This window comes from Echeneis naucrates, chromosome 24, assembly GCF_900963305.1.
Source record: "Echeneis naucrates chromosome 24, fEcheNa1.1, whole genome shotgun sequence".
Classification (NCBI taxonomy): domain Eukaryota; kingdom Metazoa; phylum Chordata; class Actinopteri; order Carangiformes; family Echeneidae; genus Echeneis; species Echeneis naucrates.
Genome location: NC_042534.1, coordinates 14,772,352 through 14,791,053, shown reverse-complemented (window position 1 = coordinate 14,791,053; position 18,702 = coordinate 14,772,352). Strand labels below are relative to the sequence as shown.

At 39.5% G+C, this 18,702-nt stretch overlaps 1 protein-coding gene across 8 annotated transcripts in view; it reads left to right on the top strand.

The window, feature by feature from the left end:
• The window catches only part of cdc42bpab (CDC42 binding protein kinase alpha (DMPK-like) b), a 70,663-nt gene that overhangs the window by 11,411 nt on the left and 40,550 nt on the right, over positions 1–18,702 (top strand). For all 8 annotated transcript variants that reach the window (XM_029495916.1, XM_029495915.1, XM_029495914.1 and 5 more), the window contains exon 2: positions 16,404–16,495. In XM_029495916.1, the coding sequence (XP_029351776.1) occupies positions 16,404–16,495 (92 nt within the window). The remainder of the gene's footprint in view (positions 1–16,403; positions 16,496–18,702) is intronic.

Below are 18,702 nucleotides of genomic sequence, written 5' to 3'. Positions count from 1 at the left end.
GTTTGTGACTGGTTTTGTGCACAATTGAAAGACTGAGAAATGAGGACCTGTTTGTGTATGACTATAAATGGTTGTTTTGAAAGTTCCTCTATATATTTCAGTGAATTTCATATGTGGTCTGACCAGCCCACACCCCTCTGTCTCTATCCTCTTTCTCCCTCCTGAGATCTCTATGGTGGGGAAATCCTGTGGTTGCTGCGATTGTCACTTCAATTGTCTTCCACTGCTCACCTCCTATATATAGAGAGCTGCTTCACACCATTTCCTCTCTGTGTTGAAGGTCATAATACAGACACAGCAATTTGACAAGTTGTTGATGAATAAATTTCATCACCTTAAATCCACTTTATCCCTCTTAGGCATTTGAAACAAGACTTATTGTTAGCACACGTTTATTGATGGCTCATATTTTATAGCAGCTGATTTTGATGGATGTTTCTTTTGAATCAATTTAGTTTTGTTCAGTTCTTTATAGAAAAAAAACTACCGCAATTTCTGGACTATAGAGCGCACCTGAATATAAGCCGCACCTGCAAAATTTAAAGAGAAAAACAGTTTTCTACATATACAGGCCGCAATTGTTTATAAGCCGCAGGAAATATGGGAGGAAATGGCATATGGCAGGAATGATGTTAAACAGAAAGATTTCGCCTTTTTTGCCTGATCGATCACCTTTAACTTGAAAGCTGCATCATATGCATTGCTTGGTGTGTTTTCCAGGATAAGGGTGTGTGCATGAAGCGCAAAATAAATGACTTGTCTGAAGAATTTAGTGTTGGTGCGTTTAATTCAATTCGAACAATTTCATTGGTCCACTGTGACCTGTTGGGTAATTTCATTGGCCTGATGTGACGCTAAATGTATTGGCGGTATGAAGCTTGTTACCTGTAAAAATCTATAAATTAGCCGCATAGTTGTTTAAGCCGCAGGGTTCAAAGTGTGTGAAAAAAGTAGCATCTTCTAATCCGGAAATTATGGTACAATTTATTTACTTATTTCGAGAAATATCCGATAGTATCTCCTGGAACTGTATTTATGGCACTGCCCTCCGTTAATTACTGATACATATATGCATACACAAACTTGCTCCCATTCCTTACTATTAACCATAATAGCTGTCGTTAACAAACATATCAGCATACAATTTGCTGATATTAGGAAATAATTACCCTACAGATGTTCTAGATGCTTTAGCCCCTTTAGCCAGATGTTTATCCTTAATTGCCTTGTGCTGTTTGCATCTGTTTGAATTGTTCAAATCCCTTCTCCCTGACTTAGTCCTCCTCAGCTAAGGAAATAGTGTAAATGATGCATTTCCATATTATTATAATATTAATATTTCCAAGGTCAAGGAAAAACCTTAGCTGGTGCACTCATTAGCCTTGGTGTGTATCATCAGCAACAGAAAAAGAAGTTGTCAGGGATTAAAGGTTTTTTTGTGTGAATTAGTGTGATGTTTGCAGTTACAGTTATAATTGTTGGAGTTGGAAAGGTACTCTTGGTGAAGACTACACTGACTTTGACATTGGCCCTTTTGGTGAGCCGCCACCACCTCACTGTAAGTGTTGCAATGCCTGGTTTCCTTTTTAGCATAACAAATCTGCAGTGATACTTATTTATTACTTAAAAGCAATACATCTTATTCTTATTCTCTTCTTAGCAGCTTTATTGTTTATTGATCTGAGCCACTGTAATGACAACCGTTGTAAGCATATTTTATAGTAGCTGCCTCTCTTGCTAGTTTTTCTTAGCTCCATGAGGTTAACTAAAACCCCCATGCCAAGCTGATTGGTTGAAATAGTTGCTACTATTTGCTTGATTGCTACAAACGTGATGTCACATTCAAAGTCTAAGGCTAAAGCTGGTAAGTCTCAGGCCAAGTCAGCTTTGTTTTGTATTACAAATTTGAAACGCTGTTATAGCTCCAGCTCTGAAGTCTCACTGCTTCAGCCTTTTGAAATTGAAGGCTTGAAGTGCTTAGCTTTGGTTGCTTAACTGTGATTGAGCAATTCCTGCTGAGGAGATGGGTTCAACCATAGATGGAGGTGCTTCGTTTTATTTCATAAATTCTCTAAAGTGCCCAGGCTTATTCTCCCCTCCTCTATTTTTAATACTCATTGATCCTTTCAGTAATGAATGAGTTGTAAGAAGTTGTGGTCCATGAATCAACATGTCGGAGTCACAGGTGTTGAGACTTGGATTGAAAAGTATCATTTATTTCTTAACTGAGTGGCATGATCTGTAAGTATCCATCTGGCAGCCATGATGAGAAGTGGTTCAGTTCTCTAAAAGTTAAGGACAGGAACTTATATGATTTGTATATTACCTCCTTTATCTTAGGATACACTGGACTTTCCTCTGTAAAGAAAAGGACTGTAGATAATGCTGTCCCACAATTCCTTTCTACTCTGAAAAATAACACCCCATTGTACACTCATCCCAGCAGACACACACAAATTTAGAAAACAATACAGCACATACTCTGAGTCAGACACAATCCAAATCTTATGAATGTATCTTCTTCCCACCTTAATGCAGTCTGTTAGGCATCCCTATGAAACAGTCATAACAAAATACTTCATACATAAATGTCATTTCTCACAGTCTCTCTTTCTTAGTTCTTATGAATTCTCCTTCACACTTTTTCATGACCTCATGATATTTACCATCAAGGTCAAGTGTATAGGGACACTGCAGTACTTCCATGTGCTAGGTGCTTCTTTCTAGTCCCACACACTACCGTGGAACCAGACAAAATGCATCTTGTGGTTTATCAGGCTATTCAGAGAGTAGGTTTCTGCGATCACCTAGATGTCTTGTATCTGTGTCAAAACAAGGGCCCATCCTGCTGTAGCCTCCTACGCTGTCTCAATCTGCTTATCACTGAGGTCATTAGTCCCTAACAGTTGTCTAGGTGTCTGCCTGCTACTGCATGGTTGATGTTTGTCCTCGCAGCTTACACCATTGGGCCTCTAGTCTTAAATGGATAATGCTTGAGTTTTCCTTGCCTGGTTAACTCTTGGATGGATCCTTGGTTACTTAGTTAATTTAATTATTACACGTGTATCTAGTGCTACGTCAATTTATGAATGCATACCAATAGTCTAGTTTATTCTGAAAGCTGGTCTTGTGAGTCTAGAAGATGATTAGTATGTCTCCCTATTATTGCTTGTCAGGAAATTTGTAGAAATGTGAGCCTCTGTAATATAGATATAGATAGTCTGATAACACCATGAAGAGGACCAGACCTTGCCATGATCTGATATGTAACCTGGCCTCACTGTATCCTTGCTTTGAAACATAATTCTTCTTCTTCTTCTTCTTTTTTTTTTTTTTTTGCTGTGTCCACACGTCTATCTTTCTCCTTCTTCGTACAGGCAGCATGTCCTCACACGCCCAGCTGTTGCCAGATGCATATTTTCAAGATGCTTTTGGTTACAAGTCCCAGCACTGACACCTTTTTTTCTGGGGGTTATAATTAGTAGCCAAGCTAGTCCTTTTTGCAGCGACAGGCCCTCGTTGTGGCCTAGAAAGTGTCTGTTGTGTATGGCTGCCGCAGCAGAGGGGGACGTGTGTATATATAGCAAAGCATGACAGGCCCCTCCATTTATTTTGGGAGCTGAAAGTGGTAATTTAGTGGTTTTCTCCAGATTTCAGTGTCGGTTAACTTCACAGCCTGTCCATTACGCCTTTGGAACAGGAGAGGCCCCCACCTGCACTGGAGAAGTCATGTTGCAGTGTTGTGGCATTAGTGAGGAATTGCAAGTTTACTCTTTTTTTTTTTTTGTTTGTTTTTTTTTTTTGTTACATAACTTCATAATGATTTGCCAGGACTTTCAGTTTTTCCCTTACTGCATTTGTCTGTTTAGCTCTGATCTCATTCTCCTGTGTGTGGACAAACAGGAAGCACTTGGGTAAAGTAATGACCTTTCGTCTATAGCCCTGTCAGTCAGTTCATGAACTGATATAAAAACAACACAGATTTGTAACAAAACCACACATAGGCCTGTAACAATTATTTCATAATTGTGTAATTGCATTTTTTTGACGTATTTGCAGTTTCTTTGTTTAACCGCAATTAAAGAAATTTTTTGGGGGGGGGTGGTGAGGTTTATTTTCATGAGATGGCTCAAAGCATTGTAACACCTTTGTTTACACCCATCAAACACATTTCCAGTGTCCGTGTGCATCCTGCAGCACGACAGAACAGTAACTGTCCCATCGGAGGACGGCTCACGTGCAATGATTGACAGTTACAAAGTCAAATTGGCTTTCTAACGTTAACAATCCAAAGAGAATTGGGTAGTTTCGTGAGAAGTGGTATTGAGAAATGGCCATAACATTAAGCTGGTACACGTTTGGTTTTCACTGGAGTTTTTGTTTGGTGTTGGTAATAAAGAAAGAAAGAAAAAGTGTCAGTTGACACTGTCCCGCTGGTCCTGTCATAATGTAGGGAGTCTGCAAGCCCAATTGGTTACAGCTAAATTATGATTGGATGATCAGTTATTTGGGGAGGGACTAGACTGCCATCCTGCTTTCAGCTATAGCATCATTGTGACACAGTTTTTGGAAAACGAGACACGAGATGGATGTTGTTTCTAAACGTAGTACAACTTGTCCATTGTGGGATTATATTGGTTTCAAGCCAAAACTGAGGGGAGAGCCCACAAATCTGGAAGAGGCGATTTGCCAGCTATGTAAGAAAACGGTCACGATAAAAAATGCTAGCACAACCAATTTGACACAGTATCTCAAAAATGACCATCCCTCACAATTTGCACAATTAAACAAATTGATCAGTGCCCCTGCATCAGTGGATGGACCCTCCTGGTGACTGGGCATAGTGGAGTCGTTCAGCCAGCAGACAAAATAAAAAACGTGACAGCGAATGTTCAGCCCAGTGAGGTCCAACCTCAAGCCAGAGAAAATTAACATGCTTGTGTTTCTGTCCCGAAATCTTATGAAAAAGGTATTTTAAAAATTGGACCGAAAGACACAACACACAGAGACAGACAGACCAACAACCACTCACACTCACACTCAGACCTACGGACAATTTAGAGTCACCAATTAACCTGAAGATGGATGTCTTTGGGCGGTGGGAGGAAACCCACACAGGCACGGGGAGAAGGCACAGTGGTGGGCCGCCACTCCTAAACGAATGTAGATGTCATCCTGGAAAATAGAGCAGCAACTTACCGGAGAAAAGGTAGACTTATTAGCTTAAGATAATTCTTCATAGATTTTACAATTAAATAGACATTTGCAAAGTATTAATGGCCAGCCAAGTTAATTGGGCCCGGTGCCAACTCAGTGATACTAACGTGGGTTAAACTAATTGATAGCATTAAGCTAATATCTACATGACATGATGTATTAACTGCTCACTGCATTTTCAGATGAGCTTGTTGAAACATCTCTCTAAGAAGAGACAGACAACTGATGACGATGACTCTCATTAGCCTTTGACTGACTTCATTTTATTATTTTATTTATTTTTTCCATTCAGCCTTTATCTGACATAAATATAGCAGAAATGTATAGGTTGTAGTGGTTGTAAGGGAAAAAGCCATTTTCAACTGGCCAGCCGATAAATAGGTTGTAAATGTTAAATCTGCAGTCAAGTGTCATTTGTTTATACTACCACTGCCCCCCGAAGAACCTGCGCCCACTGCTGAAAAAAATCTTTACTTTATCTTTTTACTTATATAGTAAAGAAAATAAAAAAAAAATTAAATGGTAAATAAAATTCCAAATTGCCAGATTGCTTTGGTGGTTAAGTTTATGTTTGTGCTCTCTCCCACTTTTTTCTTGCTTGTTTACAACATCTGAGCAATTGTATGTTTGTGTCTTTTGCTTTTACTGGTATCGTGCATTGATGCAACACCAATAATTAGTTAAAAGACTCGTTCCAATGAAAATTATTAAATCTTTTCATCAACAAGTTGCATATATTCATGCTTTGAAATAGTGTGCTTTAAACAGCAATAGCTGCCAACACTGGTGCTATCTATGTTGATATCCTCGCTCTGTACCTTTAGTTTTAATGTGTATGTTGTGATCTTATGTGGGTGCTAACACACCAGCAGCTTCATTTATGAGGTCACCCACAACTTGTGTGTCAATAATTCTCTGCACATTTTGGTATCCGTCTCAACAATATTTGTGTAGTCTTGGCCTGGTTATTCTGTCGGTCATTGTCTCAGCTGTGTTTGCCATCGCTTCGGGTCCTTCCTGTCGGCCCCAGCTTGAGCACATATAGCTGGGCAGATTTCCAGAGAATGAAAAGGATCTTTGGTTACCTTCATCATGACGCATACTGCCACAGGGTGCCCAAAGCCGAACACTTCTTGGTGTTGAATAGAAAAGACCTGGATCATCTGGACTAAATGGCATTTGCTGTTTTCTGTAGGGGTGGGGGGTGTGTCTGCTTGTGAATAGTTTACCTTTTTGTGTGTATACATAGAGTGCATCTGTGCTTTTTCTAAAATGTGCGTCTTTCCCCTGCTCTCAGATCTTTTTTATTTTATTTTCCTCTCCTTACTGCTCCTCCCATCCTCTCTATTGTTTAATATTTTTCCTTATATCATAGTCGCTGGTCATTTGCTTCTTCAATGTAGAATTCTTTAAGTGTTCTAGCACCCTTTAAAGTTTATCTGACTCCATGTCTGTTACCTGCAACCTGAAATGCCTGTTCCATCCAAAGTTCCTTTTTATAGTTATACTCTTCGCCATTGCTTTAAAGCACGTAAATAGTGCCTTGTGGATGTTTTTATGCATTCCGGTGGATCCATTTATAGCATGGGTGGTCTCAATGCGATTCAAACCCTTAAATGGTGTAATGTCAGTGCTGGATCAGTTGAGCTGCAGAGGACTGCACCGTGGTAACGAACCCCCCTCATTTTCCACAAGCTGCCGACATCCAGAGAGGAAAACAAATCAGCAAGAGGATGAGCCCAGAAAAGGCAGTAGGAAACTTGTGCTATAATATCTGTCAGGATGTTGTGACAAGTTGGTGCTGGAACACCACTGGCTATAAAGCCTTACTTTTGTTTAAGTGATTGGAGACTTTAATTTGACTGATGTTCAAATTTATAAGGTGCTGTTGGAGCTTGACTAGGTGCCACAGAACAGCTACATTCTTATATGTGTACTGTGCCAGGTCAAGTTGTACAAGGTCCGTATTGGAAAATATTATCTGGGTTCTTGAATATTCCCACAGCACATACCCAGTATTCCTAGCTCTGGCTCTTGTAACCACCCTGTTGAGTTTTTTCTGTCAGGTCGATGTGGGAGCTCTGGCCTGTGAAAGCACTCACAAGATGCCATAAAGTCATTTGTTCCTGGGACTGAAAAGCAAGTGTTTCTACTGGCAGTAAAATTAGAAGATTGAAACAGCTGTCAGTGTCTCTTCCTTTGGCACCCACCTCTATGATTGCACTGATAGTTATTCCATTTAAAACATAATTGTTTTCCCCTGATAATTGTACAATATCTCAAATCACCTTTAAAAAAAAAAAAAAGTTTTGTATAATCTTCCTACAACATTTGTAAATAAATGGCCTTTTACAGCACAGAAAAAAGGTTGTCTCTAACATATGTGACCCACTCTGTAGCTCTTTGTGATATTGTACATTGTCATTATTGATATCAGTGACATTCAGTTAAAACACCTAAAGCCCAAGTGCCAGCTGGACAGGATGTGCAGCCCACCACAACCAAACTTAAATAATTTTAATTATTATTTTTTATAATCATTTGGATTTTACATTTAATTATACTGTGACATCTTATGCATTTACATCTTTTCAAAGTATCAGGATTTGCTCTGTCATTTGTGTGGCATTGTCTGATTTGTGACATCCTGCTGTCTTATTGCAGTCATCATTCTGTTACTATCAATACCCTGCAGAGGAATAATGCAGCACCTGGTGCTTCTAACACTAACAGAGGGGCAGACAGTAAAAAAGCCTTGCCAGTCTGGTTAACATGGCCAAGCAGGGTCCTTTCATATTCACCCCTTTATCTCCAGATGGTATCAGGAGACTGTGTTGACACAGAATTGTATAAATCAGCTTGTTTGTGATATGGGTTGAGCAGGTCGATGTGTGGGCTCGGAGAAATCTTTGATGTGCTGGCAACGCGTCCTGTACAGACAGCAGAAAGTGATGTAGCCCAGCTCCTCCAAGGAGATTTTTTTTTTTCTCATTTTGCTGGCCTGGGTGTATGCTCTTTGCAGCAGTGTAGAAGCTATAACATGCAAGATCTGATCTATTGTTAGGGCAAACCCTGCCTCCCTCGTTTTATTTGGTGATTGTGGTATTTTAATATTTTGGGAACATCCTGTTTGTGTATTTGATGCTTCAGTGCACAGAATGTTTCGTTGAAAGCCTCTGACCATCCCTGCCCTTGTTTTAATGTGACAAGAATGATGACTGATGGAGAAGATGAAGATAAGAAGACACTCAGAAAAAGAGAAAGACAGAACTGGGAAGGAATGAGAGAGAGAGAGAGAAAAAGCGGGGATGGCAGAGCAGAAGTGAGGGGAACTTGAATTTGGCTGTTGTGGCGGAGAGGGGGTGGGGAGAGTTATTGCAGACAGACAGCATTGGGAATTCTGGTGTTCCTGATGTGCATCCTTGCGTTAAATGCAATTGAATATGCTATGGCATGTTTACATGCTATGTAAATGATTCCCTGTTCATCCCTCATGTATGTGTTGCTCTGATTTAATGGCATACCCCCACCGCTCTGATATGTGACATGCATCATGCAAAATGTATGACAGGTCACTGTCAGTGCCCCCTGGTACCCCTCATGGTGAGCAGACAGCTTTGCACGTGTCACATAAGAGGGAGTGAAACACTGAAAAACCCGCTGAGATTGGTTGTGCCTCCCTCCACACATCTGTTAGGAGAGCCTCTGGCTGTGATTTAAAGGGTTCTATTTCCATCTGTAATTTAGCTAATTTAGCCAATGTTTTTAAGCCACTTGCAATTGAATGCTTAAAGGGCAATGTTTTTGAAGTGAATGAGTCACTTTCCCTTTTAAGGACAATGCTATTTGAATCACACAGCTCTAATTCTTCCTTCGATGGCCTTGATGTGCTATTTATTCAGCCCTGCTTTCGGTGCATTTGTTTGGCTTTTATTTAACCAGGAAGTAGTTTTGTAATAACCAAATTGTTATTTTTGTGAAACAATTCACACGAGGTAAGCATTGGATTTTTTTTTTTTTTAATCTTATGCTTACCTCGTGTGATTTGTTTCACTAGAAAACAGTTTTTGTAATTGGGAGACTAATGCACTTTGTGTCAGAGTGACAGGCTGATTTTTGGGGCAGAACGTGCTGCAGCACAAAAGAAGTCCTGTCTTGAGTTGATTTTTTTGGGGGGGTTTCTGCTGATGCAGTGGCACTGGAACATCACAGACATTGCCATTTTTAAACAGGTATTGTGAAATACAGCCTGGCCTGTAACATTTTTTGAGATAAATCAATGTACAACTACATGTATCAGCATGTAATTACCTGTGAAACTACATACTGGTACATTTATATTTATACCCTCTTTACAAGAGAAGAGTATATTTTATGATTATTACTATATTCTTTGAAAGAGTATGGAAGCCAGTGAATACTGTCGATATTAAAAGAATCTCCACTGAAAAGAATCAGGATCTCATTCATGACTGGCTATGTATGACCCTGGCATAGTCATAGGCCAGAGTTATTCAGGCCTATCATTTGCTCTTTTTTTTAACGATGCATAGTATTTCCTTGGTAGACGTTTACACAGTCTAGGAAAACACCCAGTTTGCTTACGAGGTGTGATAACGTTACCCCCTCCAGTGGTTCCGCCTTGGTCAGATGGAGGAAAGGCTATCGCCAGGTTTCTTCCTCTCCTCCCCACCTCTCTTCCTCTCCACATCGGATCCTTGAAAGCAACTCTCTCTCTCTCACTCTCTCTCCCTCCATCTCTTCATCTCCCCTGTCTTTCTTGCAAGCGGCATTTTTGTGTCGTTACCTCACTGTGGTTGTAAATAATCCCCATTATGGCTTCCAGATGTCCCTCCATCCTACTCTGGGTTTGGGGATGGGGTTGGAGCACAGTGGGAGCATAAGGGTTGGACACTTACTGTAACTGGCTCAGCTGCTGACTGGGGCTGAGTATAAGATGCTCTGTCTCAGCTTTTCTCTAAGTCCTGCCCAGTCTCACTTTCTCACACGCACTGAACTCAGTTGCTTTCTTCTTTGTCTGCTCTGCCTCAGTTTCTCATGTTTTTTCCCCCTCATTATTTTACCTGATAGTAGTCATCTGTTCCTCTAAACGTTTTCATTCTTTAAGCCTAGAGAGGACAGCAGCAGGCCAAACTTTATTGAAAATGGCCTCATATACAGATTCTTATAAGATATATTGATAACAGTATAAATGTATGGTCTCTGCATAAAGAACAGTTCCCTAAGTCTGTACTGACTGATGCATTAATAGAATATGAAGTGTTACCATTTTTTTGCCCCACCTTGATCATTACTGTCTCTGATGCCCTACCCAGCTTCTCCCTCACCGATTTCCTGTTTCCTGAAAGGGAACACTGATGATATGGATATAATTGGAAATGCATGACTCACTAATAACGTGCACAAATTAGTTCTAAACCGCATACAAAGAAATCCTCTTTAACATGCACCCTCACTGTATCTAAAGCTCACACAGACACAACAAGCATGAAGGAAGGTCACTGTTGAACATGTTCTAGGGTTTGTTTGCTTGAATGACTCTGAAGGTAGAGCTTACTTTTTTTCCCTTTGAGCAACAATTCAAAATCTTGTAACGTACACTACCATTTAAAATTGTTTTCTTTTTACAACAGTCCTTTTTTTTTTATTGAAATGGTGTCCTGTGAATCACCTCAACTAGTACCAAAGTCAGCAGGAAAACAAATAGGTTTGGTGACCAACCACAGAAAAAGCATGTGAATGTTAGAGAAAGCAAGCCTTTTGCTAATTTAAAACACTGTTTAACTTACAGCCAACCTGCTGCATTGGAAGCTAATGTAAACAATTCCTACATATGCCTGATCTAACCCTCTTGCTCTACAAAATAGTCTAAGCACATTCTGTGCTCTGCACTGTGGGAAGCAATATTATTTATTATTACCAGAAAAGTGAGAAAGCTACAAAGAAAAGCAGACTGGTCAGGAGTTCATCCTGCAGCAGGATGACGACCTACAACATCAGAAAAACAGAACCAGACAGTGGTTAAAGGGTTAGGTGGTTAACCCTAACCCTAACCCTAACCCATTAGGGAATCTGTGTTCAGCTGCTGAAATAATCAAGCATGATTCTTTAAAAATAAATCTGTTTTACTCATTTGTTATGTGCTTTAATGTCACAATGCACAGGCGTAGCTAACACCCTATATGTCATGTCTATGTTTTGTGAAATATTGACTGAAGTGATGGGTGTGCCATGTTGTACTAAAGAACACAGAACGTGTAACACACCCACACCCGTCGGTATGATGTCAGTGTAGTACAGCAATTACAATAGTTTAAGAACTTTTCCTATTTAAATTATAAAATTTATCAAAATGGGCCAAAAACAGTATAGGTTTCTGAAAATAGAGTTTACAAATAAACTATTATAAACTACCTAACTATTATAGCATTATTACACTTACACACATTATACACATACACAGTCCATGTATAACAGACTGACATGCACTTACTATCAAGGTTCACATGAACACACCCTGGAGATAGGGCATGGAAGAGACAGAGGCCTGTTGTGTGTACTGAGCATATCATTTGTGGGCTGGCTGCTAAGTGAACACACTTGCTTGTTGTTACCAAGTTTCACACAAAAGCACCTCTGATTTTTCTCGTCGGTATGGAGCAAGATGGGCCCGATAAGTCCAGAACATTTTGGGTTAAACCTGTCTGGCTATGTGGATTAGCTGGCGTCACATGTGTTTTTCCAGTTTCACTACGTCCTAAGGCTTAGTGCTGAACACGTGTGTGCATTTTTGATAGCGCAGACTGCAAGTGTCTGTGTATCCTGTAGTGTTTTGTTTGTGTCTGTAGATGGATGTCCTCTGCACAAAGCATGCAGTATTTATGTGACGAACATGCCATCTTATTCCAGTCTTGGCTCAGTTGCCCTAACATATTACAAAACCCTTCGAAAACAATGAGCTACAGTCATGCTAAAGCTTGCATATCCACCTTCCCAAGTGTTGCCAGGGGTTCCTACCACACCTTGTCATAGCAACTGTTGCTATGTTTAGGCATACCTTTTATATTTTGCTAGTGTGTAAAGATGTATGACCAGACTATATGGTATTTTTTCTGTGTTTGGGGAAAAAAAGGGATGTAACATGTCACTGTTAACTAATCCGAACTACAGGATAGCCTCAGACACCTCGATCTCTGGTTAAATGTGGGTGAGCTCAATGAATACAGGCAGTTTTTGAGTCATGGCATTTTATCTTTGATGCTACGTACTGTGACACTGTGCATTCAGCCACCTACAGCTTTTATTGTTGTACAAAATCAGTCCATACTCACTACTCCATAATGAAAAAGCTGAAGCAGGTTTAAATTGTTATTTAAAAGAATTACTAAAACAACAAACTGAAACATCCCTTTGAAGTGTTTAGATACTATTGTGTTTTCTGTTCCCATTTGCAGTTCCAGCCCCTTACTCCAACCTTAACCATTGCAAATAAACGATGGACCTTCAAACCTCGTCTTAATCCATACTCAAACCCAAACCTTTAAACCAAGTCTTAACCATCAAACTGTCAAATTGCAAGGCCAAAATGTCTGTACACCTATATTTAAAAAAACGACCAACCGTAGAAAGACACACACATACACACAGTTGAGGTCCATTAAATTACAGACCAGAATAATGGGCTAAAAGCTGCTGTGAGCTTGAATAAACCACCTGCTGTTGGAGTCATGTCCAGTGAATTTCGCTATTCACAAAAGCAATTTCTGTAATCTGTTTGGCTGTGGTATTTTTGCCAGAGGAAGGCATGGCCAGCTATGTGTCAGATGTAGATGCAGGAAACCGTTAGATCTAATTGTGTGTGTGTATGTGTGTGTGCGTGCGCGCGCACATACTTATTTGTCTATGTTTGTATGTGTGCTTTGTTGTGGACAGGGCCTGTGGGCTCCTGGCTCAGAGATGAAAGACATTTCTCATGTGGCTGGTTTAGTGGTGCTCCTGAGTCAGCGTGCAGCTACTAATCAGTGATTTCTTCCCCTCAGCTTGCCTGACGTGGTTCCCCCTACTCTCTAGGCTCATTGGTATAATTGAGAATTAAATTATGAGTGGATTTTATACTCTGTATATATTTTAGCCGTTATGTGTGTATTTAAAGCTATAGGAATCTGCCCTACCATGCCATGTCATGTCAGTTTAGAGCAGGAAGACGCAGTGAAGAAGGCTTCTAGAATTGCAGAGAGTTGGCCTAGTTGTGTTCTGAACACACTGGGCTTTGTCAATTTAAGACCTTTTGAGTGTAAACATTGCTGAATTGGGATGAAAACTGAATGGGAAGAACCAGCAGGCTTCAACGGTTTGTCTCTAAAAAATAGATTAGCCTTCTTCAACTACTGTAACTCATAAGAATAAATATTGCCATTTCCGTTGATAGTGAGTGGATAATAAAGCTGCATGGTTTGTCTAATGCTGAATGAATGGATCCCTCCCTCTGAGATAATAGCATTTATTTATTGATATAGCTCTCGTCAGTTCAGGCTGTTGAAACAGGCTAACCTAAAGGAGTATAGATTTTGTAATGCAGTCAGCTTAGCAAGGCTTAGTCATCATTAGTCATACTGTAGCTTCTAAAATAATATATATGCAACACACACGTACAACAAAATGTAGTGGTTTTGTACACACACAGCCAATATAAATTATAAAAAATATAAAACATTTCCATTTCTTTACTATTTACATAGTAAAGAAGTACATTTTTGAGCCATTTTTTTCCCCCCCGAAAGCACGAACACTCCCTTTTTGAAGCAACACAAGAACCATTAAAAATTGGGTGAAAGAGCTACGTGGTAGCTGAAATAAACTGCAAGAATGCAGTTATAACCAATTTGTGCATGACCAAATCTGTGAATGCAAAGTTTTGTTCCTTGTTCTGGAGCAAAACTGAAGTGATTTTTTTTTTTTTTTAAATCCCCCTGTGTTAAAACACTGAGAAACTATTAACTATTACTATTATTTCGATTTAATCTCTCGGCCAATAATCATGTGGTTTTGATATGTGAATTAATATGAATCTGGAGGGACTTTATTGCCAGCAATTATCTCTTGCATGGAAGAAATGCCATGTCTGGTTGGAGATGCTGGTTGGAAGAGCACACTGGCAGCAATGAAAAAGAATTGGATGTGCAGTGGAAAGGAAAATGAGTGAAATAACCCCCAGCCTTGAGCTGAACGGCAAAATAATTGGACTAGTTTTTTTTGTGTTAGTTTGCCAGTCCCTTTGGCAGTTAATCTGCAGTCAACCTGTTCTGAATGAAAGCCGAAATAATTATCATATCTATCTTTGCCAAACTGACATGTGATCTGCTGGAGGACAATCTTCAAATTTCACATTTTTTATAATCATATTTTCCTATCTTCAGATACATTTTTTGTGGTTGACACTGCATTATATTCAATTTAGAGATTTTAGGTGATTTGCCAGCGGGCCATCTGTAGTGTAGAGCCAACTGATACTTGGACTGGGATTCATTATTTCTAGCAGGTTAGAATGCTGTGTGTCATTCTCTATCATGGATTTTAATTATTTGTTGGAAGTTGTGCTGCTTGAGCAATTGGGTTCATGAGGAGGGGGAAGCCAGAACACTGTGAGGAAGACCGTTTCCATCACGTGTCAAAGTGTTGTTTGTCTTCAGTTTTGCAGGCTTGTGGCAATATTTTGGTGAATTACGTGAAGCTGGATGCCAAATGCAACAGAGTTAATCAACCAGTAGACATAACAGCAGATCCATTTTCTGTGTAACTGGTCTACTTAGAATTTTATAAAATTATTATTTTTCCCAAGTCAGGTGTTTCTCGGTTGTATTGAGTGTAATCCCCGAGCTGACTGTGTGTTTTTGGTAAGTGGTAATTTGTGCCAGAACACAAAACACTGCACCGACCCCGACTTTAACCTTTGAGCAGTGGTCAGAGGGGGCCAGCAGTCAAAACTCGAGAGAGGCTTTTAGTAGGACCTGTTTGTTTTATTTCAACCAGTGTTTCCCCGTTTCAGCGTCCTTTTCCTCGATGCTGGAGTCTCTATAAACCCATGGCAGCGTTTAGCATGATGTTGGGCCAAGAGTATTAGCTCGGCTGGTGGTCAGGTCCTATGCACACAGAGCTGACGCTGTTTGCATACTACATGAATATTGTTTCTTATGTTTAACAAAAGTAGTACTGTATGTAAAAGTCAAACTTCAATGTTAATTTGCGTTTTAAATGATTGAATCGCTTGTCTATATGCTAATAATGTCAAAGTAATTTTGCTGTTAAAAAGCACTGAAAACTGCTTCCAAGTGCTTCCTTAGAATATATATACTTAAGCCATATTTTTACTTCTATATTTTAAAGCACTCTGGGATTGTTTTTAATGTAAAGTTCACTACATATAAAATATTATTGTTGTTATTATTTCTGTCTTTATCTGAAAATCAATGCATCAGTGTAACCAATATGCTGACCTTAGTGAACTTTGAGCCAATCAGGTTATCCTTGGCACACTGGAATCATGTAAACCAGGAAGTGTTTGAATAGCTCTCCACAAATGAGGGAAATGCTGACTTTGTCAGCCATAGATGGAATCTGTCTGGCTTTGTGAGAGAACGCTGGCGACCCTTGCTTATCCCTCCCAAGTCCTTTTTATACCAGGAACCATAACTGCAGGGTTAACAATAGCTAGCTTTATCATTCAGCCTCTCTGTGTCCGGTGTCATGTTCTGTGGGGAGGACAAAGTGATCACCCACACTTTGATAATGTTCATTAAGAATAATATTGCACCCTTTTATGATGCACTGTGACTCTTTTCCCTGAAGATTAATACCCATCATATATTTGGGTATGGCAGTCAGGCAATGGCATCTGTAGCTCTGGTAGCCATGATGACTGAAATAGCCAAATGTAATCTTGCCAAGGTGTACTTGATATTTTCCTTTTCAGTCCAGTTGTTTTCTGTGAGTCAGTGAATTAATTCTGCTTGTATCTGCTTGCTTGTTTCATGTCAAAAAAAAAAAAAAAATGTGTTTACCAATACTGATGTTTCTTCCCCACGTTGTAACTAAAAAGTCGGTGCTCCATGTTTAATGGTGACATTTGATTTTTCTCAACTTGACTTCAGTCTTTTTCTTCTCCACAGCCAAGCCCTTCACATCCAAAGTGAAGCAAATGCGCCTTCATAAAGAAGACTTTGAGATCTTAAAGGTGATTGGACGAGGAGCCTTTGGAGAGGTAATATAACTTGTTTTACACCCACCCCAAGCATGCAGCGATTTAGTGCTGAATACATTAACAATCTGACCTGTAATAAGAAACAGGAGTTGTAGAGAGTTGGACATTTTATTATAGCTGCATCATTAGCAGTATATGTTTTTAATCTGCTTGTCAATTGTGGCGGTAGACATCTCAAAATCTTCCTTGAGCCAAAGATTTTGCAGTCTGATTCTAGGAAGACATCTGCCAGTAAAAGACTGCTCCCTTGTACCTTTATACTTTCATACTTGAGTAAAAGCCAATAGTGTTGTTGCATTTAATAGTGAATTGCTTGCTGCTGCATTCCAGCAGCAGTGCGTAGTATTGGTTTGCTGCATGAGCATGACTCTACTTGTAGCTTGAACAAAACTAAAATCTTCTTTCAAATGTACTTGAAAGAAGATGAACATAAAACTAATTAGTGACAGATAAAGCAAATACTGTTGGCTTATATAGTTTTGCGTGTTTCCTTTTATATGTGCCTGTAGGGAGGGCAAAATACATTTGTCACTGGGTTTCAGGTAGTGATGTCAAAGCTGGGGAATGTTGGAGGGACAGGTATTCTTGATCCTTAGCCAAAACTCTTCTATAATTTCAGTATCTTTGAAAAACATTGATTTTCAAGCTGACATTTTCATGATTTTCATAATTGCATACATTTATTTTGACAATAGATTACCAAGGTTTCAGTGAATTGATCACCTTGGGCCAAGTAAACTCCCAAACATTTAGTCTCTGAAAATTTTAATGTATCTGTACAGACAAGTTAGTACACTCTTCTCAAAAACACTGATAGGGGAGAGGGAGAGCTAGTGAGAGAAAGATGTCAGTGAGAGGTTGATGGATAGACACTGAACACACCTGGCAGCATATAGCAACAACCACAACATACTAATGTGCTAATGGGAGCCACTGCAAGCAACACTAGTGTGGGTAGGTCATGTGTCTGTGTCTTGCTTGTTCTCAGTAATCTGGTGTGATCCATGAGTGGTGATACCTCGTGCCCATATGTTCTAGTGCCCATTCTCTCAGACAGCCATGGTCACTCAAGTCCTGTATGACAAACAAATCAAATTAGCATGAGAAACAACATGATCATCTCATGTCTCCCATTTCTGATGGGCCTGATGGACACAGACTCGTTGCATCGTGTCAAAATGCGAATCCTACTGTTATAGTGCAGTAAGAGAAAGTGGAACTGTATCAGAACAGTGGATATCATTGGAGATTAGTGGTCACTGTAGCTGAAGACGTGCCCAATTTCCTGCAGCGACAGGCGAATAAGCTTCATTTATTTATTTCCATTGTTTAGACCACCTCTTTCCTCCTTTTGCTTATTTTCCCACTTAATGGGATTGAAGCATAAACTGCAAGGGGACAGTACTGACAGGAACAATCATTGTTTAGGAAGCTACTTTATCTTGGCAAGCTACCAGTTACTTTAAAATCTATGCTAGGGAGAAATCTAGTTTAGCTAATTAAAGCTACTTCGAAAATGGAGTTCAAACAACCTACACACATAGGCACACACAAAACCACCCTCCCGCCAAATAAAATTATTCTGAAAGGCACATTCTGTTCAAAATTGCCACTTGCATCATTAAAAGTGGCAGTGACTTAAACCACAAAAATAAATAATAATTATAATTATGATGAAATACTTCACTATTCATGGGGAAAATGAATTCCAGGAGGTTTAGCCATGATGATGATTTTGCTGTCAGTGTGAGTGAAGTGATAAAATAGAAATAAAACCAACTGTGAAAAATGTTAATGTCTAGCACCAAAATACTGCAAAATTACTAGTATAACTACATGTAATTCACTGCTCACCATCTCTGCAGACAATGCAGATTAACTCAAAAATTTAGCATCTTCTTTTGGGGTTAATTAATAAACACAATTTAAATGGCACAGAATAAACAGACATATACACAAAGCGCTGCTGTCAACAGCACTGCGAGAAAGTTCGCAAACGCTGCTATCCTACAACACCTGAGAGATGTTGCAAACAGATACGCACGTTTTTCTTATGGTATTGCAAGATTTGGAAGTCTCACTATATTCCAGTTGGATGACAGCTCTAAAAGTTGTCAGACCTGATGTCAGACGTTGAAAAAAAAAAAAAAAAGTCTGTATTTTTGGAAGGTTTTATGAAATTTTATAAGGGCATGATTCATATCATA